This window comes from Pyrenophora tritici-repentis, chromosome 10 (genome assembly GCF_003171515.1).
Source record: "Pyrenophora tritici-repentis strain M4 chromosome 10, whole genome shotgun sequence".
Taxonomy (NCBI): domain Eukaryota; kingdom Fungi; phylum Ascomycota; class Dothideomycetes; order Pleosporales; family Pleosporaceae; genus Pyrenophora; species Pyrenophora tritici-repentis.
In genome coordinates, this window is record NC_089399.1 from 3,811,780 (window position 1) to 3,836,017 (window position 24,238).

The 24,238-nt window shown below is 52.5% G+C and overlaps 12 protein-coding genes across 12 annotated transcripts; 8 read left to right on the top strand and 4 right to left on the bottom strand.

Annotated features, from left to right (window-relative positions):
* Positions 1 to 219: 219 nt before the first annotated feature.
* Positions 220 to 2,061, bottom strand: PtrM4_052940 (DUF3835 multi-domain protein; the record flags this gene model as incomplete). The annotated part of the gene is made up of 2 exons (XM_066104978.1): positions 220 to 988; positions 1,073 to 2,061. The coding sequence occupies 2 exons, from the start codon at positions 2,059 to 2,061 to the stop codon at positions 220 to 222; spliced, it is 1,758 nt and encodes a 585-aa protein (XP_065959542.1).
* Positions 2,062 to 2,386: 325 nt separating this feature from the next.
* Positions 2,387 to 3,394, top strand: PtrM4_052950 (TFB3, Cdk activating kinase (CAK)-RNA polymerase II factor; the record flags this gene model as incomplete). Its single annotated transcript, XM_066104979.1, has 3 exons — positions 2,387 to 2,441; positions 2,529 to 2,769; positions 2,821 to 3,394. 3 exons carry the CDS (start codon positions 2,387 to 2,389, stop codon positions 3,392 to 3,394), a joined length of 870 nt encoding a protein of 289 aa, XP_065959543.1.
* Positions 3,395 to 5,479: 2,085 nt separating this feature from the next.
* On the top strand, positions 5,480 to 7,347 carry PtrM4_052960 (uncharacterized protein; the record flags this gene model as incomplete). The annotated part of the gene is made up of 2 exons (XM_001937047.2): positions 5,480 to 5,590; positions 5,647 to 7,347. 2 exons carry the CDS (start codon positions 5,480 to 5,482, stop codon positions 7,345 to 7,347), a joined length of 1,812 nt encoding a protein of 603 aa, XP_001937082.1.
* Positions 7,348 to 7,744: 397 nt separating this feature from the next.
* On the top strand, positions 7,745 to 9,490 carry PtrM4_052970 (uncharacterized protein; the record flags this gene model as incomplete). The annotated part of the gene is made up of 2 exons (XM_001937048.1): positions 7,745 to 8,004; positions 8,122 to 9,490. 2 exons carry the CDS (start codon positions 7,745 to 7,747, stop codon positions 9,488 to 9,490), a joined length of 1,629 nt encoding a protein of 542 aa, XP_001937083.1.
* A 412-nt stretch (positions 9,491 to 9,902) lies between these two features.
* PtrM4_052980 (DUF1421 multi-domain protein) lies at positions 9,903 to 11,398 on the bottom strand (the record flags this gene model as incomplete). The annotated part of the gene is made up of 2 exons (XM_066104980.1): positions 9,903 to 9,910; positions 9,961 to 11,398. 2 exons carry the CDS (start codon positions 11,396 to 11,398, stop codon positions 9,903 to 9,905), a joined length of 1,446 nt encoding a protein of 481 aa, XP_065959544.1.
* Positions 11,399 to 13,099: 1,701 nt separating this feature from the next.
* Positions 13,100 to 13,342, top strand: PtrM4_052990 (uncharacterized protein; the record flags this gene model as incomplete). The annotated part of the gene is made up of 1 exon (XM_001937050.2): positions 13,100 to 13,342. The coding sequence occupies one exon, from the start codon at positions 13,100 to 13,102 to the stop codon at positions 13,340 to 13,342; it is 243 nt and encodes an 80-aa protein (XP_001937085.2).
* A 762-nt stretch (positions 13,343 to 14,104) lies between these two features.
* Positions 14,105 to 15,058, top strand: PtrM4_053000 (uncharacterized protein; the record flags this gene model as incomplete). The annotated part of the gene is made up of 1 exon (XM_066104981.1): positions 14,105 to 15,058. The coding sequence occupies one exon, from the start codon at positions 14,105 to 14,107 to the stop codon at positions 15,056 to 15,058; it is 954 nt and encodes a 317-aa protein (XP_065959545.1).
* A 287-nt stretch (positions 15,059 to 15,345) lies between these two features.
* On the top strand, positions 15,346 to 16,533 carry PtrM4_053010 (uncharacterized protein; the record flags this gene model as incomplete). The annotated part of the gene is made up of 1 exon (XM_001937051.2): positions 15,346 to 16,533. The coding sequence occupies one exon, from the start codon at positions 15,346 to 15,348 to the stop codon at positions 16,531 to 16,533; it is 1,188 nt and encodes a 395-aa protein (XP_001937086.2).
* Positions 16,534 to 16,756: 223 nt separating this feature from the next.
* Positions 16,757 to 17,143, bottom strand: PtrM4_053020 (uncharacterized protein; the record flags this gene model as incomplete). Its single annotated transcript, XM_066104982.1, has 1 exon — positions 16,757 to 17,143. One exon carries the CDS (start codon positions 17,141 to 17,143, stop codon positions 16,757 to 16,759), a length of 387 nt encoding a protein of 128 aa, XP_065959546.1.
* Positions 17,144 to 17,403: 260 nt separating this feature from the next.
* On the bottom strand, positions 17,404 to 18,471 carry PtrM4_053030 (uncharacterized protein; the record flags this gene model as incomplete). The annotated part of the gene is made up of 1 exon (XM_001937052.2): positions 17,404 to 18,471. The coding sequence occupies one exon, from the start codon at positions 18,469 to 18,471 to the stop codon at positions 17,404 to 17,406; it is 1,068 nt and encodes a 355-aa protein (XP_001937087.2).
* Positions 18,472 to 18,650: 179 nt separating this feature from the next.
* Positions 18,651 to 21,353, top strand: PtrM4_053040 (uncharacterized protein; the record flags this gene model as incomplete). The annotated part of the gene is made up of 5 exons (XM_066104983.1): positions 18,651 to 18,684; positions 18,826 to 19,187; positions 19,236 to 20,739; positions 20,833 to 21,096; positions 21,151 to 21,353. 5 exons carry the CDS (start codon positions 18,651 to 18,653, stop codon positions 21,351 to 21,353), a joined length of 2,367 nt encoding a protein of 788 aa, XP_065959547.1.
* A 712-nt stretch (positions 21,354 to 22,065) lies between these two features.
* On the top strand, positions 22,066 to 23,913 carry PtrM4_053050 (uncharacterized protein; the record flags this gene model as incomplete). Its single annotated transcript, XM_001937054.1, has 1 exon — positions 22,066 to 23,913. One exon carries the CDS (start codon positions 22,066 to 22,068, stop codon positions 23,911 to 23,913), a length of 1,848 nt encoding a protein of 615 aa, XP_001937089.1.
* Positions 23,914 to 24,238: the final 325 nt, after the last annotated feature.

Sequence of the window (24,238 nt, forward strand, 5' to 3'; positions counted from 1 at the left end):
CATAAGTCGCCAAACGCGTCTAGTGGCCCCGATGTTTCTTCTTGGAATCAATGTAATGTGAGGTTTGATACATGGAATGGTATCCCTCACGGACATGAATTGTTCCGTGTGTTGCATATATGTCCACTGGCATGACTGCAAAAGCAGATAGACGTGTCCCGCCAAGCACATGAGCGACAGGAATTGATCAAGGTAAGGTGGCGATATTGTACGGAAAGCTTACATACCCTCGGCCTTCAGTCTGGCTGCCATGAATCGGCTCACCTTCTTGGTCTTCCCGTCTCGCTCTTCTACTATCGGGTTCTCCAGGTCCTCTTCAGTAGCCTTGAACCCGCCCTGCTGCGAGATGAACCTGTTTCGCGCTTTGTTGTAGTGAGCTTGGATCTCGCGGCTAACCAGAAGGGGATCAAACTCGTTAGGAGCCTGAGGTTCAGACGGCAACGGAGCGTGTTCAGTGACAGTATCAGCTATCGTTTTCCCTTTAGGGCCACTTGGAACAGGGGGCGCTTCTGGGATAGGAGGTGTTGGTAGCATCTGCGGTGGAGGAGCCGCACCAGCCCGTGCACTCTTGAATCGCGACACTTTGCCTGGCTTGGGTGGTTCTACTGGCGCCGAAACTCCAGGTGGAGCTCGTTCGACAACAATATCTGACATGGTTGGAGCGGGTTTGGCTGGAGCAAGAGTTGCTTTTGGTGGTCCTTGTACTTGCTTGGGTGCTTCGGAAACGTCCAAGTTCTCGGCAAAGCGAACCACTCTCTTGTTCGGGCTTTGATTCGAGTCTGCAGGTGGCGTTTCAGACTTTGATGTATCCATCGATCCATCAAACTCATCGTCCTCCTTCACGACCATGGTGCGAATGTCGCCGATGTGCTCTTCCAAAGAAGGCTTATCTGCTTCAGGGCCCACATTCTGCATCATGCGAGCGTTCAGCTTCTTCTCCAGCTCCATCATCTGCTTACGGTACTCCTCAGTGATGACGGGCCTTGTGCTGCGGCCATATTCGTCTTCGTCTTCCTCATCCTCGGTGTCGTACTCGCCGTAGTCGTCATCGTCGGTCTCGTAATCAGAGTACTCAGCAGTAGGCTGGTCAAGATTGAGCTCAGCAACGACCTGCCCGACTTCTGAAAGTCCATACTCGAGCATTTGCCTGCGCAACGCCGCATCTTCTGGAGACTCATCGTTTGGTATGATGGGAGACGAAGGCGTTGCACGCTCGTCACCCTTGAGTTCGACGGCTCTCGCCCCTTTTGGGAATAGTAGCGTCGCGAGTTTCTCCTCTTCTGAGCTCTGTGAGGGCTCGACTTGAACATCCTCGGCAAAGGATACAGTCTTCTTTGGAGGGCTGGGTTGAGGGGCGGGATCGTCGGACACGGTAGATGTGGATTTTGAGGAGGGAGTAGATTTGGGCTGTGAAGACGAAGAAGCAGGGGCCGAGGCTTTCACAGTCTCTGGAACCGGTGCGGTGTCAGACACCTTTTCCGATGATCTTTCTTCTGACTGGGTCACCTTCTTCTCCAGCTCCGCCTTTTGGATTCCAGCCTTGCGCAACACCTCGACAAGCTCAGCTGCAGCTTTGCCTGTCTGGTTGATCGAGCTTGACACTTCGTTACCGTCCTCGTCCAACTCCTCCTCAATGTCCATCATCGGATCGCCATCTTCGTTGTCCATGCCAGGCTCCAGCAGGACATCGACGCCAGCAAGCTTCTTCTCGGCAACATCGAGGTTCTTTTCGATAGTAGCACTACTCGTCCGAACATAGTCAATGCGTCTAGAGATCATGTCAACAACTTGATTAGCAGTGCGTTCCGATGGCGAATTCTTGGAGATGAGCTCTTCGACTTCTTTCTCGTTGAGTAGCGTAAGCTCGAGGTCGCGCGCTATCTCACGAATCTGTGAGGGCGAAGCGTTGTCGGCAGCCTCTATCTCTTCTTTGAGCGCCTCATACTCAGCTTCCCAGGTGGTCCAATGGGAGAGGGCTTTGCGCAGCTTGTCGACATTTTCCTGTAGCTGCACACGGCGGCGCTCAATCTCTTCTAGTGTGCTTTGAGTCGAGGCTGCCATGTTGTCGACGTGTTTGTGGTGTGGAAGAGAAGGGAGAAAGGAATGAGAAAAAGAATCTGCCTGCAGCAAGTAGCTGTTCTTGGCGGTGCTAGCCCCACAAGTCTATGGAACCATGCTGCATTCAGATCGTCACTCTCTCAAACACTCAAAGGCGTCTCTTGAACCTCCCTTCTTGATACACCATTCAACCACACGCATTCGAGGCTCCGATCATGCTCGTCCGAATTACCTAGATAGACTGGCGCAATCCTTCCGCTGAGTCAGCAACGAACTAAACCTCTACCGTCCTGTCGAGCTACAACTCTCCCTCTGCATCACCTCCGTCATGTCCAAATCAGCACGTACGTCTGGCGCGTCGAAGCGTCTGGCCGAAGATGGAGGTTCGTTTCCTCTCTACAAGTCTCTTTACAATTTGTCTTTGCATCAGTCGCCTCGATCGAGTCTCCTTACTGACGACATGACCGCAGACATTTGCCCCGTATGCAAATCGTCGCGCTATCTCAACTCTACCATGCAGTTCAAGATCAACCCGACATGCTACCACCGTATGTGCGATACATGCGTAGAGCGATTGTTCAACAAGGGAAACAACATCTGTCCTGTGGCGGGATGCGCGAAGACGCTCACCTACAGAGGTTTTAGAAGGGCAACCTTTGACGATCTAAAGGTGGAGAGAGAAGTGGACCTGAGGAAAAAGGTCATGAAGATGTATGTGGAGCCTATGCGGCCCTTCGCTGAATGGAGCTGACATGATAGTAGTATGAACAAGAAGGAAGACGACTTTGAGACGCTCAGAGACTACAACGATTACCTCGAACAAGTCGAAGAAATCACATGGAACCTCATCCTCAACATTGACGTTGAGGCGACGAACAACAAATTGGCGCGCTTCGATGCGCTCCAGAAAGCCGAGGCAGCAAATGCGGGCGCGTCCAAGGCTGGAAAACCAAACACGGTACCAACCAAGGACGATAACGACATTGTCTTCCATGGTCTCAAAAAGCGCATTCCGCCCCCGAAAGAGATACCGTTCGACCCATGGGGCGGGTACAACATCACACCGCAATACTATGTATTGCAGGACAACTACGACGTCGACTGGTATACACGTATGAAGAAGGACCCTGCGCATCTGGTAGGAGGACACAGTCTACAAGATTACTGCAGTCGGGCATTGCGCGAGGCATTTGGCGGTTTGGGCGTCTTCATCGAAGACGAGATCAACGCCAGAGACGCGCCTTCAATACCATCCATGGACGCAGACGTCGGAACAGAGCATGCAGCTGCAGCAGCCATGACCACAGGCGAAGTCAACATGGACGACATCTTTTAGTTTCTTATCGTGATACCCGGCTTCTTGCCAAAACATTGGGCGGCGTTTGCGTAAAAAAAAAACTAAGCGTGTTGAAATGGGCTTTGAACGTGTACTAAAAATACAATTTAATATATCAATCCTCCCAAACCGAAACTTTTCATACTCGTCCTTCCATGCTTCTCCGTCCAACCTGTCCCGCAGCACCCTGATACGCCAAATCGTCGTATCGAAACTGTTCGTCGGGCACCGCATACCCCTCCCCACCCCTCTCACGCGTCCGCGCTGGGGCCATAGGATTCTCACCAAGTTCCATCTCTCTCTCTCCCTCCAAAACCTCACCTCCCTTCCCTCCACCCCCTCGCGAGTCCACCGGCTGAAACACGCCCCTCGTCCTCACTCCCTTCATAACCCTGACATCCAGCGCCAGCGCCGCCAACGTCATCACCAACCCCAGTAAAGTAAAGCTAAACAGCGCCTTATACATCCTGCACACACTAACCCCCGTATCTGACTCCCAATTACTGGTATTGCACACATGCGCCAGCGTACCCCTGCACCACCATGCCAGCAGCGAAAAACCCAACGTCCAGAGTAGTGTGAGCGCGGCGTTGAGGACGACGTTTAGGATCGGGTTGAGGCCGTGGTAGAAGTGAAGGAGGATGGTTGTGAGGAGGGAGAGCATGGTTAGGATGGAAACTGTCATGAGCTTTTGCTCTTGTTAGCATATACTTGAGTATAGTCGGTTGGCTGGTTGAGTGTAGATTGGGCATATGTGTCAGTCGCATACCAAGATAAACGTCCAGGGCAAATGATATTCATCCCGCGCCAATTCGCGCAGGAAATATAAAAGTATACCCGACACTACTGTTGCGGAGAGCAATTGGCAGGTGCGGATGCTGTGGAAGGGTAGGCTGGGATAAGCCGTGGGCTTTACGCGGTTGCGATGGGGGGTCGCCATTATGAGAAGCGCCTGTGGTGGTGGTGCCGCCTATTACTTCTTGAGCAGTTGAGCGAGGTAATGAAAAGCAAGAAGATGGATAAGACAATTAATGCGAAACAGTTGTTTCGCCTGGTCTTCGTGTTCAATTGGCGTTGATGATGGTTGCGTATGCTAGGGGTTGTTTAGCTCAGCTGAGTGGGTGCGCGGGTTCCAAGCGTTCGTATTGCAGATCGAGCGCCAGTGAGCTGTATTTAGAACGGGACATGGTTCGTGCGAGAGATCGAAATGTAGATCGAGAGAGGTGAAGTCTGATTCTAGGGAGAGATGATTCGAAGATAGAAAGCATATGTGTAATAGTGTCTCGTGGTTTGGAAGGATGAGGTTTAGCGCGGTTGGTGCGCGTTCTGTTCCTGCAGGTGTGACGAGAATGCTTATATTGAAGCTTTTTTTTCACGTTGGTTTGCTTACGGTCTATCAATTCAACACGAGAATTGTGCACGCGTCCAAGATGTTGGGGAGTCAGCGCTGTATGAATGAATTGCATGCGCTACCGTCCGGACGGTCAAGACGGTTATGTGCTGTCGATTTAAGGCGTCCCAATCTCATGCACAAATCTCTCGGCTCGATAGCGTGGCGCATCGTCCGGGAAATTTGATTCTCTACCTGCAGGAGCGTACATAATTCGATGATCCCTTTGCAGAAGAAAAGGTTTACTGTGATTTCCTTCTCCAGCAACTCTATGTTGATCTAAAATGGCAACAATACCATAGGCCAAGACTACCAATACGAATAACGAGACAACGGCATCAAAGAGCCTCAGAGTCTGACGGTATCCCTGTTCCCGCACGGGTAGCTTCCTGGTAACTGGATTGCTAGTGTTCGAAAAGTGGATGTCTTGCCCAGTCGCTTGTCAACATGCCGTCCAATGTCCACTCCGGAACCGGGTAAAGACGAAAAGGCCACCCGAGTCTCTGTCTTAAGTGGCTAATCTAGAAATATGCCGGTCGATATGCTGGATACCGCTAGTATGAATCTCAGCCGTTGCGATAGTGGTGGCGTATGCAGATCTATATATACAAGGCGAGTACGCCCGACGTCGAGCTTCTGAGTTTTATGCGGTGCTGTTTCGTTGCAGCATCTTTTTCTATTCGCACAGCTGGAAGATGAAGTTTCTGGTATTGACGTGGGCCGCATCTGGGCTGTTGGGTCACACCTGTGCAGCAATTGTCGGGCGTGAGCAAAGCCAACCGGCCAACTCTAGGGCATATGATTTTGTAAGTTGGATTGAGAAATAAAATACCAGTTCAGCAGTTTCTAACAGGAAGACAAGATCATAGTAGGGGGTGGTACTGCAGGCCTAGCGGTTGCTTCACGCATCAGCGTTGGCATTCCCGATCTAAGCATACTTGTCATTGAGGCCGGGCCCGACGGTCGTGAAGAACCAGGCATCAGCATCCCAGGTAGAAAGGGCTCAACGCTTGGTGGAAAGTATGACTGGAATTTTACCACCATCGCACAGCCCGCCGCCAACAACCGCGTGTTCTCCCAGAATCGTGGCAAAGTCCTTGGAGGCAGCTCAGCACTCAATCTTATGACATGGGACCGGACCTCAGCATATGAGCTGGATGCCTGGGAACATACTCTGGGCAATGAGGGGTGGAACTGGAAGAATCTGTACGCTGCTATGTTGAAGGTTGAGACTTTCCTGCCGTCGCCCGCGTATGGAACAGAAGGAGTTGGCAAGACAGGACCTATCCGGACGCTTATTAACAGGATCTTTCCTAAGCACCAGGATACATGGTACCCAACCATGAACAGTCTTGGATTGGTAACCAACCGAGAGTCTCTCAATGGTAATCTAATTGGAGTGTCCACCCAGCCAAGCAACGTCAGCCCCAACTACACGCGTTCCTACGCCCCAGAGTACCTTAAACTCGCTCTACAAAATGTTGATTTGAAGGTAGAAACGCGTGTAGCGAAGATCAACTTCAAGGGAACGACTGCTACTGGAGTCACGTTGGAGGACGGTACAACCATCACTGCTCGGCGGGAAGTGATAATTTCCGCAGGATCATTCCAGACGCCTGGTCTTCTTGAGCTTTCTGGTATCGGTAACGCAACACTCCTTGAGAAGCTTGGCATTCCAGTCGTCAAGCATCTGCCCTCCGTTGGTGAGAACCTCCAAGATCATATCCGTATCCAAATCTCGTACCAGCTCAAGCCCGAATATCCCTCCTTCGATGTCCTCAAAAACGCTACACGCGCAGCTGCTGAGTTGGCGCTCTACAACGCCGATCGCGTATCACTCTACGACTACACCGCTAGCGGCTACGCATACTTCCCATGGAGCATCGTATCCAACGCCACGTCCTCGAAATTCCAAAACCTAGTTCTGAACGACAAGACCTTGACTTCCACCACGGACAGGCTGAAGAAGAGCTACTTCTCCCCAACCCTCAGCACCATGGTTCCTCAACTAGAAGTCATCTTCTCAGACGGCTACACCGGCCTCAAAGGATACCCAGCAGCGAACTCATCCCAATTCGGCATTGGAACCTTCGCCCTTATCGGCGTCGTACAACATCCCCTCAGCAAAGGCTACGTTCACATCACCTCGCGCAACATCAGCGATAAGCCCCTCATCAACCCAAACTACCTGTCAAACCCTTACGATCTGCAAGCCGCGACGAACCTAGCCAAGTTCCTGCGCAAGATTGCTTCGTCCAAGCCCATGAGCGATGTCTGGACCGAGGAGTACGAGCCTGGTAGTTCGGTTCAAACTGATGAGGACTGGAAGAAGTATGCGCTGGCTAATACGCTAAGTATTTACCATCCCGTTGGTTCTGCCGCGTTGCTTCCAGAGAAAGATGGCGGTGTGGTGGATACCAAGCTAAAGGTGTATGGTACCAAGGGATTGAGAGTAGTAGACGCGAGCATTATTCCTTTGCTACCGAGTGCGCATATTCAGACGCTGGTTTATGGAATTGCCGAGATGGCGGCGGAGATGATTATCAGTGAGCATAAAAGATAGTTTAGGGTGAGTTGTTCGAAAAAAAGCAATGTGAGGGGGAAGACTGGCTAAGTTGAGGAACGGTACACAACGCGTAGACGTCATGGAACCACTTTCACGACTTCACAATATTATCTTCTGGTCATCTTGCTGACATCCAAACACTGTAACCCGCACAACGAAAAGACAACAACATACATGCACACTACGTGATTGAGAGTTCACAGTCCGTGCGCGCAAGACACACCACGTCCACCAACCAGTCGATTTTCGTCTTTCCGTTTCACGACTAAGTTACCTAGAGTAGGGCCGACTCCCTATTTAGTGTTGATCTGTATCGCCAACCTCGCTGCCCAGGAGAACTACATAAACATCCCACAACCAAGTGCATCACTGCATATCGCATAACACAGCAAGCATGGATGTCAACACCACTACCGTGGGCATCGATCGCCCATCGATGCTTGCAGCAGTCCAACACAGCTTACTTGCCCGGGTTATCGTGACTGTTGTCGTCGTTTGTGTTTGCACTAGAATTTTAAGCTCGCATTGGTTCCATTCAATTAGGAACAGCAAGGGCCACAATGTTATGCCTCCGACAGTACCGTACTGGATCCCAGGTCTGAAACATGCCTTTCATCTGGCATTCTACTCGAAGACGTTCATGGGGAATTGTTTGTAAGTGAAAACACCTATCCGGATGGTTCCGGCCCATGACGGGGGGGGCCTTTATCTGATCACCACCCAATGCACTACACGTACACCCTTTTGCATCAATGTGTTGACAATTGATAGGAAAAAATATGGCGATGGAACTCCTTTCATCCTTGATGGTGCAGGCCAGAAAATGTGCATCATCGTGGACCCGGATCATATCAAAAACGCCATTCGCTCAGCAAAAGAGATGGATCCCAATCCGTTCATCCACGAGAGAATCATGGGTGCCTTGATGGGAAGCCCCCAATCAGCTATCAATTACTATCAGTCTGAAGAATCAAACACCGATTACATCCAGACAACACATATCCGGCACCACACTACAGGCTCCAACCTAGGCCTACTTGATACAAGGATGTTTGAAACACTAAAACGCACAATCGGGGAGACGTTGGATTCAACAGGAGAGTGGACTGAGATACCAGATCTATTTTCATTCCTCAGATATCACGTCACATACGCCGTCGCTATCACGATCCTCGGAACTGAACTAGTATCAACCTATCCCGACCTCATAGCTGATCTCTGGACCCACATCGAAGCCACAGATCAATTCTTCTTAGGCCTCCCTCGCATCGCAATCCCCAAAGCCTATGCTGCTCGCGACCGTCTGCTCGGCAACTTCAGAGTCTGGAGTACCAAATCCATGGAACTCCGCAAACAAAACAAGACAGACACAGTCTGGGACCCAGTCGCCGGCTCCGGCCTCGCCCAAGAACGCGAGGAACTATACAGCGAGCTACCCGGCCACGACGAATACGCCCGATCAGCCCAAACGCTCGGCCTCCTCTACGGCGGAACCAGTCTCAGCGTGCCCATAACCTTCTGGTACGTGTACGAGACACTACGTAGCACCGACCTCAACACGCGCATCCTTGGCGAAATAAACAAACACGCAGATCCTAAGACGCAATCGTACCGCTTCACGCAGCTTACCACGCGTCCGCTATTACAATCGCTTCACGCAGAGACAACTCGCCTCTACAGCTCCAACCTGACCGTCCGCTCAGTAACAACACCCTCGTTTGCCCTGGATGAGAAATACAGCATTCCGCAGGGAACCGCGGTTTTCATCCCTAATAAATGGGCTGGCATGTTCGCTCCTGGGTGGGAGAAAACGCGTACTGAAGCGCTCGCTCGGCCGCTGCATACCTTTTGGGCGGAGCGCTTCCTCGTGTCTGACGGGGAGAAGAAGGAGCGCTTTAGCGATGCGGGGTTGAGTAGTACGTGGATGAGTTTTGGGGGCGGCGAACACAAGTGTCCTGGACGGCATTTTGCGCGTAATATTGGGATTGTTACGTTGACGGTGGTGATGGGCGTGTTTGAGGTTGAGATTTGCGATGTTGAGGGCGCGAGGAGGTTGGACCCGGATCCGAGGGAGAAGGGGTTTGGGACGTTGGTGCCGAGGGGGAAGGTGGCGGCGAGGATTAGGAGGCGGGTGGATTAGATGGGTTGGTTGGGGGGTGGACGGTGTGTGGTAAGAATATGTCGTTGAAAGAATGGGTATGCGGACGTTTACGGTAACGATGAGTAGAAACTAAGATGTCAAGACAGGATTACTAGATCACTTCTAATAATCAAAATTCTCTGTAACTACTTTCTTCCCATCCAACCACCTCAACACCTCCTTCCTCATCCCCTTGCCCGCACACAAATACCAAGTCTCTGCCTCCACACCCTCCACATCATCCTTCCTCAATCTCCTTTCTACAACCCTCGCTTCCTTACCCAACTGCTCCTTCACACCATCCACTACCTGCCCCGTTAAAAACACAGTCGTACACCCATCCAACCCCGGATATCTCTCAATCGTATCCCCTACTAACCCCACATCCCCGCCCCTCACAGCCCAAAACAACTTAAACCTCTCTTTTTCCAGCCGCAAGCGCCCTATCTGACCCAAAAGTGGTGTAATACCCACCCCACTCGCCACTATAACCGCACTGCTATCCGTCCCAATCTGCATTCCACCACCCACACCCCTGACCAAAACCTCCAAGCCCGAACGCTCGTTTTGTTTGCAGAGAAACCTCGTCACAGCGCCCACTTTTCTGATTGTGATTTCAAACTCCTTCTCCTTGCCCTCCACCCCCGTCGACGAAGTTTCACGCGAAGGAGCAGAAGAAATCGTAAACGTCCTAACGAAATCATCATTCAAACTCAACGGGTCATCGTCGCGCATGTGTTCGTAGCCGATATCTAGTTCGTTACTAAAATCCAGCGCGACCCATTGACTCGGTTCGTAAGACAAGCCGCTGGGGACGGAGAACTTGAAGCGTGTGATTGATGGGGTGAGGGGGGTAAGTTTGGTTAGGTGGGCTGTGATGGGTATAGTTGACGAAGAGATGGCAGATTTGATATTACCTTCTGCTGCCAAAGTGCGGATGGGCGGGTTATACGGACTTGGTGTTTTCTTGGTACCGCGGAAAGGCAGACCGGACTGAACGAAGCGCGCCTCGCTGATTGTGATCTTAACGGCCAAGTTACTGCCAGGGAGGAGTATGGCGGCAGCGCCGCCAGAGAGAATCTCACTAACGCCTGTTATGTAGAGAATGTCGCCGGTTTCGTAGTCGGGCACTGTGAGTCCGATTTGGGGACGCATTTGCAGGTTTCCTAGAGATTGGTAGAGCCGGTTGCCTGAGTACTCTGGGTAGATTATCTCTGTGTCGGAGATGAGGCGGATGAATCCTGGGGCGCCGCCGCGGTGGTTCACGTCCATGTCGTTTGCGGTGCTGGTGCAGAGGAAGAACATGTCTGCTCTCCAAAGGAGGGATGTGGCTTGTGGGGTTAGTGAGGGCCCGCATGATTGCAAAGTTGAGGATATGGACGCAGGATGGATTTCGTATTGGTTTAGGTATTTGGGACAATTTCCTAGGCTTTGCTCGATTTTGGTTACGAGTTGGAGTAGTTGGGCTGGGGAGGTGGTGGCGTCTGTGTCTCGGAGTGCGCCTGCTATCATGCGTCCGGCTGTTTTTACTCTCTTTCTTGTCATCAAATCGATGGCTAGTCCTGCGACTGGTTTTCCGCCGTCCGCGGGTTTTGATGTTTGCCCGTCTTTTGCGTCACCAACGAGTGCTTGTACCACGGGATCGTTCTTGCTGTCAACGAGCGTTCGCGTGCCAACGAATCCTCCACCGAGCGGCTCTAAGAAGCCTGGCTCTCCGCCCCATAACGTGGTCCAGGGACGGTCTTGAGCATCTAGAGTCCCGAAAGCGAGGAGAGGCGCGCGTTGGAACATGTTGGATGCCTGGGGTGTGAGCATAGTTGAGGTTGGATTGTCCTGGGGTGGAACGCGAAGGAGACGATGCATCTTCTCTTCGCCTTCATTGAACGGCATCCCCATTGAGAAAGCCATGGTTTCAATTTGAAGTTTACAAGTGACAAAAGTGGTGAAGTGATAAGATGAAAATATCAACGAGCTATCGAGATAGCTGAACTTACCGCGGCGCATTTCTTATACGTCTGCTATTATGCAATGGCTGGCCTTACGGCGTCTACTACCCATCTCTCATGTCTCTAGATTCATCTGGTCTGGCAGGTTTTGCGTGCCTTTGAGCCGAGCTGTGTAAGCGCATTGGCATCTCCATATGTCATCTGCAGGGCGCTGACGATCCTGAATCGGCGTCGGCGTCGGCGGAGGGGAAGATGCCGTTTTTGGCAACGTAATTCGAATGGAGTTGGTAATCTCATGCCCAACCGCCGTATAGGCAATAGCTCGGCGGTAAGCGCAGGCGCAGGTTCCCCAGATAACCTGAAACTCATGACAGGCTCAAGGTGTGCAATGTGCATACGGCGACGCACGAGCCAGCTATTTTAGGGGACGCACGCTGCACGTCGTGCAATTGGCGTGCATGACATTGTGTGGAGGTGGAGACAGCTTGGCTTAGCGTGACAGGGTGCAGTCGGCCAGACTCTAGTACAACAGCTTGGAACTCCCTCTCTCTCTCTCTTCGCTTTCTCTTCACCTACGTTCCTTCAGCTACCTATTGATTACCTCCCTTTCTTGTTGTTGACCCTTACGCGCCGGTGCCAAACTCACCGTTCACCCTACTTTGAGTACTTTCACTGCAGCTAGCTAGAGCTCACCATCACCATGCCGGGAGTTCGTAAGTGCAATGTTCCTTCACCTTCAATCTCACTCTTTCCACGTCACCGACACGGAAATCATCGGTGCTCGTTGTTTGCAGGTCTGCGATGGCGGTTGCCTTGTCCAACCACGATATAAACACAAACACAGCCCACATTCTTCCGCCAGCCCATTACACACCATATCATCCCACGCGATCGCTATCATTATCATTCCCAGAGCTTCGCTATCTGACACATTTCTCCTACAGCACTCGACGCCGTCGACACGATGAAGAAGGCTTTCAAGGGTCTGTTTAGAAAGAAGTCTAAGAACCAGTCAACGGCCACTGGAACGGCTGGCCCCTCAAATGCGGCGCCCACCGAAACCACACCAGCTGCACCAGCCCCTGCTACTGCGCCCCAGCCTGCACCAGCGCCTGCGACGACGGAGACTACGCCTGCGCCCGCGACGAGCGGCGCACCTGCCGAGGTAGCTGCGCCGGCTGCACCAGCTGCACCGGCTGCGGCACCAGCCCAGGATGAGGCCAAGAAAGACGAAGCTGCTGCTTTGACTGAGGTCAGAAAGGCTACAGCGAGTATGTCATCATTCCACTCCAATTCCACCCCACAAGAGTACGAGGATGAAGATGCCTGGGATGGCTCCAGGCGACGAATGAAAGTCACCTTGGACAACCAGTGGTCCGGTCCCGCCTAAGAAGGCCATGGTTGATCTCACGCGACGTTACCACTCTTACGATATTCGACGATTTTCCTTTTTTTTTTACACCAAAGATACCCATAGACTAACGACTCTCTTTCAGCCCCTGAACCCGCCGGCGCCGTTGCGCCCGTGCCCCCAACTGCTGCTGAAGCTCAGCCCACGGCTACTGAGGCCCCGAAGGAAACTGAGGCTAAGGCAAGTGATACACCTGCACCAGCTGCCCCAGTAGATGTTCCAGAGGTGCCAAGCAGCAAGCCTGCCGCTGGCATGAGCGCGACAAGTGGACCCATGTTTGATGAGCCCAACTTTCACGACGAGAAGCCTGCCCCTGCACCAGCTGCGGCCGCTGAAACTGAGCAGTCTACCGCTCCATCAGCGCCCGCTGCTGCAGCTGAGCAACCCGCCGCTCCTGCTCCGGCCCCAGCCCCTGCGGCTCCTACCGAGGAGATCTCGGCTGCACCTGCGGCTACTCCTACCTCGGTCGATCCCAAGGACAGAGTGCAAGCTTAGAAGGATTCCATTAAAGGATCATCGGTTGTCGACAGCGGGGAGAACCAGGTTCGATCAGGGCGTCCCCCAGTGCCTACACCAGGGCAATATCCACGAGGACACTCCCATACGTACAGATGGTTCCGAAGACAATGGCGGAAGATCCGCAATCGTGTTGACCGTGTTCGAGGCAGGCGCAGATGAAAATTGCCAAGGTGTCAGTTAGGGTCTCTTTCCCAGGCATTGTTTTTTCGCGGTTTTCTACTAATACTATACCCCACTGCTGCGTCTTTGGACGAGCGGATTCGAGCTTTCGGCGAGTTTGATTCATAGCAATGCAATAGTTTCTTGACGTCTTCTTTCCACATTCTAATGCTGTACAAGATGTTGAATTGGGTCACTTGCACTGCAATGCTGACCATTGGAGCTGCTTAGCGCGGGGCAATTGCAGCCGCGCCATACGTCAATGACTGCCCCACTAGTTACCGTCGACGTCAACCAAGGTACGCGACGATTTTCAAACTATCGAACCAGTGACACCTCTCCCCCAAGTACGCGAAACAATAAATTTCCTCTCGGCTGTACAGGCTCAAGCAACCCCAGTACTTCCACCCTCCAGACCATCGACGGCAACCACACGCAATGCCTCCTAAGAGTGGCATCTCGCGCACGCGTAACGTCGGTTACGACGACGACGATATCTACGACGATGACGACTATTATGAAGAGGGCGGGGAGGATGCCGATGCAGGAGACGGCATGACAGAAGACGACAAAGAACAGATGCGCACAGGCACAATACGAGTGAGGGAAGCTCTGGGAGACGTGAGCGACTTTACAAGCGATGAGCAAATCCAAGAAGCTTTATGGCATTACTACTACGACGTGGGCAAGAGTGTGTCGTACTTGAAGAACAAGCTGGGGGTTGCGGAACCAAAGCAAGAAGCACCCAAGCAGGAAAAGGCCAAACCAACGTCGCGGTTCGATCAGGCTGCCAGCGTAGCGCATCAGAATGCGCCCACAACTGCAGGTAAGCACACTCACATATACTTTAGCGACATGCAAGAGTCCGTCTGTCCTGTCGCACCGTTGCCCACCATCTGCCTGCCCCCAATCTCGATGCCTGCCGCCAACTCTGCTGTCACAGACTTCTTCTGGGATATCCCCTGGGGCAACGTACCACCCGAACGTATAGGTGTTATAACCGTCGATGCGCCACACTACAGAGGAGGTTTGCTGGGAGGTTCTTCAAAGTTGGCTGCACTTGCAGCTAAGCGAAGAAAGGAGCGAGAGGATGCCGAAGCTGCAGCCTCAAAAACAAAAAGTAATGCGGACGCGGCCATCGCCATGCTCGACAAGCTCTCGGTCAACAATCCAGAGAAACCCAGCAGTGTAGAAGCAGAGCGCCCATCTCGAACGTCTAGATACCCCATCCGAAGACGTTCCCCGTCGCCAGCCCCAGAGGCCCCAAAGGAACCTGAGACGGTGGAGCCTGACGCGCCACAGCCAGCCATCGTTGTTGATTTCCCAGCGCAACGCGCAACAGCCTCAATGTTTGCTTCCACTCTTTGCGGGTCTGATTACGCGACCAAGCATCCACAACCCCAGATTGAAGAATTCCCAGTGCCATTCGCTGCGTACAAGTCTTTTGATGGAACAGAAGCCTTTGCAGGACCGAGTCCGGACGATGTGGTGCGGGCAGCACAGGCAAAGGGCGCGGGCGGCGGACGCCACTAGACTCTTGTACATTATCAAGTCGCATTTCTAAGGCATACAGGAACTACACCGAAAAAGAAGAAGAAGCAGACCAACGGTGATTTGGCAGAGTCAGTCGAGAAGCTCGCCGTTTCCGAAGAGTCTAGAGTTAAGAGCAAGAACCTCAATGTGATAGATGAGTTCGAGAAGAGCAATATGAAGCGAATGGCGAATTTTGTCGTATTGGGTGAGTAAAATACCGAATAATCCTGCTGTTGTTACAATACTAAGAGTGAAAAGGACATGTTGATCACGGCAAGAGCACACTCATGGGCCGTCTGCTCTATGATCTCAAAGTCATCGACCAACGGTCAATAGACAAACTGCGAAAAGAGGCAGAGACTATTGGAAAGTCGTCGTTCGCACTAGCCTGGGTTATGGATGAGACCAGCGAAGAGCGAAGCCGTGGCGTTACTGTTGATATCGCAACCAACTACTTCGAGACAGAAAAGACGCGCTTTACAATATTGGACGCGCCTGGACATAAGGACTTCATCCCAAATATGATTTCTGGAGCGTCACAAGCCGACTTTCCGGTCCTAGTCATCGACGCGAGTACGAACAGCTTTGAGTCTGGTCTCAAAGGTCAAACAAAGGAGCATATCTTGATCGCACGAAGCATGGGAATGCAGCATATCATCGTAGCTGTAAACAAGATGGACACCGTTGGCTGGTCAAAATCTCGATTCGACGAAATCACCAAGCGCATGTCAACTTTCCTCACAGACGCAAGCTTTTTGGAAAAGCGGATAACCTTCATACCACTAGCTGGTCTTACCGGCGAAAACGTCGTCAAAAAGATTGAAAACTCCGCCGCACATTGGTACACGGGCGAAACGCTTCTAGAAGCTCTCGAACGCATCGAAATACCCAAGCGAAACCTCCAAAAGTCCCTCCGTCTCTCCGTCGCCGATGTCTTCCGCGGAGACATGCGCTCGCCACTCAGCATATCCGGCCGCATCGAAGCCGGAACACTTCAAATCGGCGACGTAATCCTCGCGCTCCCTGCCAACGAAACCGCAACCATCAAATCCATCGAAGTCCAAGATGCGCCCGTAGAATGGGCTGTTGCAGGCCAGATCCCCACCCTACACCTCGCAGATATCGACCCCATTCACCTCCGCCAAGGCGACATTGTCTGCGCCCCCAAAGACCCCGTCAAACTCGTCAAGGCTTTTACATCTAAGCTCTTGGCCTTTGAACACGTGTTGCCTATGCCTGTGGAGGTGTTCCGCAGCACGCTTAACTCGCCCGGTGGAATCAGGACGTTGAGTGCTAAGCTGAATAAGTTTACGGGCGAAGTTGTGAAGAAGAGGCCGAGAATTGTTAAACCGGGTGAGGTTGCAAGAGTGGTGGTGCAATTGGAGAGAGAGTTACCGATTGAAGAGGGGATGAGGGTTGTGTTGAGGGAGAGAGGGAGGACGGTTGGAGCGGGGTTGATGGAGAATGTGGCGTAGGGAGGGTTGTGGGGGAGACACTTCGGTGTTTTTGTCTGGTCTGCGTGAAAAAAAATGCTTGTTGAAGATATGATGAGGTTTAGAATATACATGTTTCTTTCTATTTCTGTGTGTTGTGACTGCGTTTTCTATGATGTTATCGTCTAAGCTATATTCATGATGCTCATCATCGTCAACTATTCATACAAATCCCAACTCACCCTACACACCCCAGCAAACCCTCTCATCTCTTATCCGCCCAAGGCGCCCGGGTACTCGGCTGCTGCTGCTGCGCATCTCCCCCACCGCCCCTCGCCCATGGCGCCGCTGTACCACTTCCCGGAGGAGGTGGGGCCGGCGTCCTCGACGCCCACGGCGCTTTAGTAGGTTGGTCCGGTCCACTCGGTACCTGTGGGCCCTGGGTCGCTGCCCCCCTCGCCCACGGCGCAGATGTCATTGGCATACCACCACCGGGTGCTTGACCCCCACCACGCGCAGAAGAAGCTGTTGCCCACGGCGCCGTTGTACTCTGCATACCGCCTTGCGCAGGTACCTGGCGAATAGCATTACCCGCCCACGGCGCCGCCGTACCTGCAGCAGCGGTACCCTGCGGAGGCAGCGGTCTCGTCATCGCAGGCGCAGAGGAATCGGCGAGTGCGTCTCGTAAGGGTGCTTGGGAAGCAGAACCAGCAGCATTAGTGGTAGCAGAAGACGGAGAAGAAGATTTCGGTTGACTAGCTGTATGGACAGTGGCTTGGATTTCCTTTGCTGCTGGGTCGGGGGTGAAGGGGAAGAGGGAGCCGAAGGGGAAGTGTTGGACGACTGGGAATTTGGAGAGGACTTCTGCGTTGTACATTTTGATCATTCCCTGTGTCGTTGCTGTTAGTTATTTTACTGCTCCGACAAGCAGGTTTTGAGGGAGGATGGAGCATCGAGTTTGAGATCTTGGAGAGTAGAACTTACCTTGTTGATCTTTGCCCACCCGGCTTTTACACCAGAGACGTCGTACAGGATGTTGCTGTGTTCCCAGAACGGACCTTTTTTCACGTCGTAGATGAAGCCGATGGCGCTGAAATACATGTTTCGTCGTCGTTCGCGCTCTACGGCTGGGGCTTTGGCTACGTCACCGGGGTGCGGTGCTGATGGTAGTGAGCCTTCTGCTGCGACATCCCCGGGTGTAGTTATGGGCGGGGAGAATTGTGCGCTGCCGAATATGTATGGCAAGAAGAAATGATCGTCCAGACCCCATACGCCGTGTGATCCTGCGGGTTCCAACGTGTATGTCAAGATGAGCCGCCTGATGAGCGCAAGGTAGGGTTCGATAACACCCAGCACGATGCCACGCTCTTGATCTCCATCTTGCGATTCAGGGAAAGCACCGAGTTTCCAAAGACATCCGAGGAAGGCGAGGAAAGAAAGTTCATGGCCCGTTCCGTAGTCTAAGCGCTGTGAACTACCAAAACTGCCGATAAGATAGGCTTCTAGTTCTGTTTTGGCGGGCACATCAGAGGTAGATTTGAATGCCAAGACTGAGGCCGGTAGATGTTGATCTAGCAAGTCCGGAACCCTTTCCCGCACAATATCGTACCAGGTCCTGAAGCTCACGTTTCCGAAGCGGCGGGGTCCAGGGTCCGGAGGTGCCTCATCGATGATGGATGTTAGGGCTTCGAGAAGCTTGGCAAGGCTTTGGACAATAGGCGGGTGGGGCACGTCCGGGTCATTTAGGATCCATTCCTTGAAAGATGCATCTTTTCCTTGCTCTTTACTGTTAACTTTGCGCGGTATCATGGAAGTGTTGAGCTGGAAGATGAAGGTCATGATGTCGGCGTAGGCCCTACTGGCAAGAAAAAACGTAACGTCATCGCCATCGTGGATACGTTTGACGGGGAGTTGGAAGGCGTGTCCTGCATCTTTATCGATTACATCCAAGACGGGGGCGTTGTGGGTGTTGGATGCCATGATGAGGGTTGGATAGTCTTGTTCTTGGGTAGTGGGTGTCGGGCCATCTGTTCGCTCATGTGACAACGTGTTTTGGGGGTGGACCCACTATTCGCGCTTTCCCAGCTTCTGGCACCCGACCCCACCATAGCGGATACATTCACTCTCGCGGGTTGCACTAGCGACCGATAGATTCGCTGATGGCGCGTCTTAACGATCCGCCAAAGAGGATAGGTAGGTGTTTTGCTGTGTTGCCTTGCTGCCCGACGGGCGTAGCGGCTACCCGCGTGAAGCTGTCGCAATGACATAGTAGCTGCTACCCTAATAAACCTATGCTTCCATCTCATGCGATTTAAACTGACGATACCGGAATAGGCTACGAAGCCTCGCCCTCAGCCACTCGCGCATCCAGCCCTCCCCCCTCTAACGAAGACGCGGAAGCTGCCGCCCAGCAACTCTTCACCGAAACCGAATCGCGTTCCCCTGTCGCAAATGTCCCACCACCTTCTGCAGTCCTCGGAGCAAACCTCCTCAATGCAGCGCGTATAGAGCACCGAAATAGTAGTCCGCCGGTAGACATGGCGTGCAAAGCAAGAGGCAAGCTCAAGCGGGTGACCATGGTTCCTGATGGCCCGAGGCAGAATCTCGCTAGACGGGGGGATGTGTATGATATCGAATTGAGTCCTGAGAAAGGCCGATATGCGCTGCCGGAAAAGGTCAATCACAAGAAGCTAAAGGTTATGAAGAAAAAGAACAAGAAGGTGGAGCAGGAGAAGGTCCATGAGCCTATTGCTTCGTCAGATGCTCCGGTGCTGGAAGCGAGTGGACGGCAGTCGGTTGAAGTCTTGGCTCAGGTTGGAGTCGGGGACGATAATGAAGAGCGCCCTTTACCTCCATCCCCGTCCCAAGCTGCCTTTGCTGGTACCGACGACCACGTTAATGAGGCAGTTGAGGAGACTGGCCGACCGGAAGATGTAGAAATTGAAGAAACGCTCGCCGACGGAAAGCCTCGATGCATCGCAGTTGCTTACAAGTACGACAAACGTACGGGTCCTCGTTACCAGCAGTGTAAAAAAGGTGGATGCTATGCTACAGAGACCGGAACACGATGCAGTATACACCATGACAAGCATCCTGCCGTGAGGTGTGGAGACATCACAGTCATAGAAGGCACCACTACGCAATGTCATAGAATCGCGACGGTGGAAACTATCAATGGTGCACGGTGTCCGACCCACGAGAACCAACATGCGATACAACCGCCAAAGTCGCCTGTACAGGAAGAAGAAGCTCCAACCAGTGCGCAACCCACGTCTAAGAGGAAATTGGTCTCAGAGACTGGCAGTGACATGCCTCAGAACCCAAGGAGACATCTGGAGCAGAGCTTGGGCAGTTCTGATCCCATAAAAAGAAACCAACGTCAAGTGCAAATCCCGGTTCGCAAGAGTAAGAAACAACGGACCGACAAAGAGCCAATAGATGTCCAGGACACTGCAAACACAGAAATAGGAGAGCGATCAGAACTAGAACCTGCCAAGAAACGTGGAAAGCCCCGAAAGCAAGCTTCTAGCGGAAGTACCAAGTCGAGTGACCAGGTCCCAGGCGGAGCGCAAAGTGCAGATAGCAATAGGGAAGAGTCAGTGCAAGCCACAAATACCGTCGGTGAAGTGGCCTCAGATGATGCATATGTCGAAGACGCGTCGCAACATGCTGAATCTGATTCAGAAGAACGTGAAAAGGCACCTAGAATTGTTTCTGAGCACACTGGTGACATTGAAACTATTTTCAAGTTCCTCGACATCGAAGAACGCGCTGGAAAGTGTCAAACCAAACTGGCAAGAGTTATCAGGCGTACATGCTATAGAGGCGCTCCCAAAAAAGAGGACGACATGTCAATGGACGAAGTCATGGAGAGTGTTGACACAGTGCAATCGCAGCTTAGACTTGTTCATTCAGAGCTCGAAGAGGTAGACCGACCAGCATTCAAGGCTGATGCCTACAGTCATGTCTTCCACCATCTGACGCTATTCCTTGAGGCACTGTACGATTGGCTGTCTGAGAAATGTGGTACCGTGACTGAGTCGCAGGAAGCGCTGCGTATACTGTTACGACTCATGGGCCATATTTTGACGTTGAAGGACATGATTACCACATGGAACGTCTCTGTACCTCAACGCTACAGGGGTGATAGACTCATCCGAGACGTCGACTCGGGGCTCATTACTCCGCTTCGACAGGTGGTAAAGGTGTATCGCACACGTCTGAGTCAACTCAAAGATGAGCAGCGACGTCTTGAACAACTGGAGGAGCTTCAGCGGAGAGTGCAGCAGAAAGCAGAAGAAGAGAGAATTCAGATGGAAATACGAGAGAAAAAGCTAACAGCGTGGAGACGCTGGCAGGAGCTGCATGTAGCTCGTATGCGGTGCGAGCCAAACCCTATAAGAAGAAGGAATCTCGTCATTACACCCCTGGAATCTATCGAAGCTGCTGAAGAAAGGGATGCAAATGGCTTCGAGTTTGAGCGAATACCAGTCTTCATGCCGCGTTCCCATCCACCTCACCACTCGGGGTCAACACGCACAGATAATCACGAATGGACTGATGAAGAGGAGGCGGCCCTACTGGAAGGGCTGGAGCATTGTGCAGGTAAGCCACGTTATCAATTTTGCTGACCATCTGAGTTGTACTAATTGTAACCAGGGCATCGAGTCCTCGAGGATGTATTCCAAAAATACTGTAATCCCAATGCTGGGTCACATCCATACCGTGGTATTCTACGCGATTGCACCGTTACCGATATCACGGCGAGATCTGCACGGTTCCGAGCAGAGCTGTGCAATTTGTATCAGAATAATGGGTGGCAAATCCCAGACTGGGTGAAAAGTATACCGGTGTTGCCCTAGAGGGTTTGGAAAATCACCACTAGAGCTGCAAGGTACCACGAGACACGGTAGTAATGGGTCCCTTTCACAGCGAATAACCTTGGTTGAATCGATTTTAATGATACCCTGTTGTACGTTGGTATGAAAATGCAATGAATGAGCATATGAACCTTGGTTCTACAAGGGCAGGGTCAACCCGCTAGTCGCTTCCCCTCTTGCACCTATGTACTTAAATTCATCGAACTCCTGACTTCTCCCCAGACCATCTGATCTAGCAAATACAGTTTCCCCCTCAGTAAATCTCGACTCGACTGTTTTTGGCACTAACCCTGTGGTCATAATCATCCACTTCTTGGCACGGTTGAGTGAAAGTGCAACGACTTTCGCCACTTGGCTACCGCACATACAGGTAGACCCTTTTTACACTCCTAGGCAGGAAATCCTTCCATTTTATCGCAACCACATTATACCTACGATTAATCCACGTCGCACAGACATACCTTGCGCGCACCTCTACGCAGCAGACGCTTCCTAAGGGTACTTAAGCTCCTTTCCCCCAAGACCTACTTTCCTTCCCACCGCAACCCCATACGACCAATGCACCGAGTGTGCAGCTCACATCGATCGCTCACTAAAAGCGCTGCACTCGATATACCGAAACACCTTTTCTACCACCACCACCATCTCACTCATTCAACCCCACCACAACTTCAAATCACATCCAACCGCAGCTATGTCTTCCTTCGATTATAGCCAGCAGTACTACGGCGGCTTTGATCCGGAATCGCTGCGCGCCCTTGCCAAAGCCCGCTGTGTCAAGGCCACTGAAACCGACGACGATAAGCGCATTGTGGCCTTGTTGATGCAGCAAGAAAACGAGACAGGTTGCCATCCTTTTCCTAACGACGATAATATGTCTGAGCTGGAATCCGGCAAGGCATGGGATGCAGGAAAGCCGTTTCCCGCCCAGGCGTCTCTTGCTGCTCAGAAGAAGGATGACGAGGGCTGGGAAGTCGCTGGTGTCAAGAGCAAGAAGGGTAAGGGACAAGCTCAGCCAAAGAAGAAGATGGCTGCGACTCTTGTTCCTGTCTCCAAGCCCGCGGTTGTTGTTCCCAAGTCTCCCGTTGCATCCCTCTCCAAGGCTGAGCTGGGCACCGCCGTCAAGGATGATGCGATCTCTGTCGCTGAGACTGGAGTCTTCGTCTTCTGTCCAATTCCCCAGATTGTTTGGCCAAAGTCCAAAGCTGGCTCCAGCACCAAGACGTCGATCATTGCTGGGCCAGTCAAGGGCAAGGATGGAAAGATGCCAATTCCCATCTCGCAATTGGCAGCTGAGTGGGATGCTTTGTGGACTGGCTGCCCTAAGTCGCCTCTTCAGTGCGTTGTGAAGAAGACTTCACACGTGGGCAAGACTGCTGACAAGGCTGCTTTGCCGAAGCCTGCCCCCAAGATTGCCTCCGCAGACGTATCAAAGTCTGCCGACCCAGTTGTCCCAGTTGTTCCCGCGGAACCCGCTTCTTCCAGCAGCAAGACCGAGTCTTTGGTTAGTAGTTCTCCTGCTACCCGAAAGTCTTGGGACTGGGCTTCTGAGGTGGAAGAGGAGGAGGCAGAGAGGGAGCTTGCCACCAAGAAGAAGCAGGAGGAGAAGCCAGTCGAGGAGGCAGTTCTGCCTCCAACCCCAGACGAACCGGAGAAGCCTGCTGCTACCGAAGACGACAATTTTGAGGCTGGCGAGAAGCCTGAGAACCTCCCCGCTGCTCCATCGCCTGTTGCTACCGAGGCCACAGAGCAGTCTGAAGACATCCCGGCTACAGCATCGCCTACCGTATTCGACACGGCTGACGAGATCTCGGAGATTACAGCACATGTAGGTATTCAGAAGGAGGATGTGGCGATGTCTGTTGCCTCCGACATGGATGTCTCAGGCCCGGCTCCTTCCACCGAGGACGTCGCCGTCGTCACCGAGTCTTCGCCCTCAGTCCCTCCTACTGTGCCCGAACCCGCCCACGAACATGTCCCCATCGCCCTGCCTACACCTCCATTGACCCCAGGCAACACCTCGCCTCCCCCTTCCACCGCCCCCTTTCCCAAGATCTCCAGGGCCCAGCGACGTCGGGAGAAGAAGGCCCGACAGGAATACCTGTTCTACGACGAGCTTGTCGACCAGGAAATGCGCTCTACAGAGGCGTTCATGCCTGGTGACGAGGCCATTACCTCCACTGTCCCTCCTATTGAGGAATCTTCTGACAACATCGACACCACAGAGCACGAACAGTCTGTCCATCCTTCTCCCGCCCCTTCTGCTGCCGATTCCGACGACGAGGCCGAATTCTTCGACGCCACCCCAGCGAACAAGCCCAAGCCCAAGAAGAGCGGCAAAAAGGGCGGCAAGAAGGCACAGAAGAGGGCGGCGAAGACTGCTGCAGTCACGCAGGTTACAGAGCAGGTGCCGACGCAGTCGGTGGCGGAGAAGACGAAGACTCTGTTTCATGGGTATGGGATTCAGGCGGCTGGTTTGGCAGTGGGCTTGGTTACGTTTCCTGCGGCGTTTTTGGTGGTGTGGCTAGGTCATCAGGGCTAACTTGTGCCATGTGGGTAGATGTTGTAGATGGATGTTTGGAAGAACTGAAGATTGCGATTAGCGTGTTTGGAGTACGGTGAAGGGTGTATGGAGTTCATGGTGGGAATTGGTAGATTTCTATGACTATCACGGTTTGCGTGTGTATGCAGCAAGTTTGCGTATAACAAGATGGCTATTATCTAGGGTCCTCAACCCTATTCACAGCGAATACGATGTTGACTTTCCTTCAAACTATTCCCTACTGTACACTGTGCGATTTCCCATCATCTCACATAACGTGACCGCAACTGATACGAAAACAAGGAAGAATTCCCGTTACACAAGA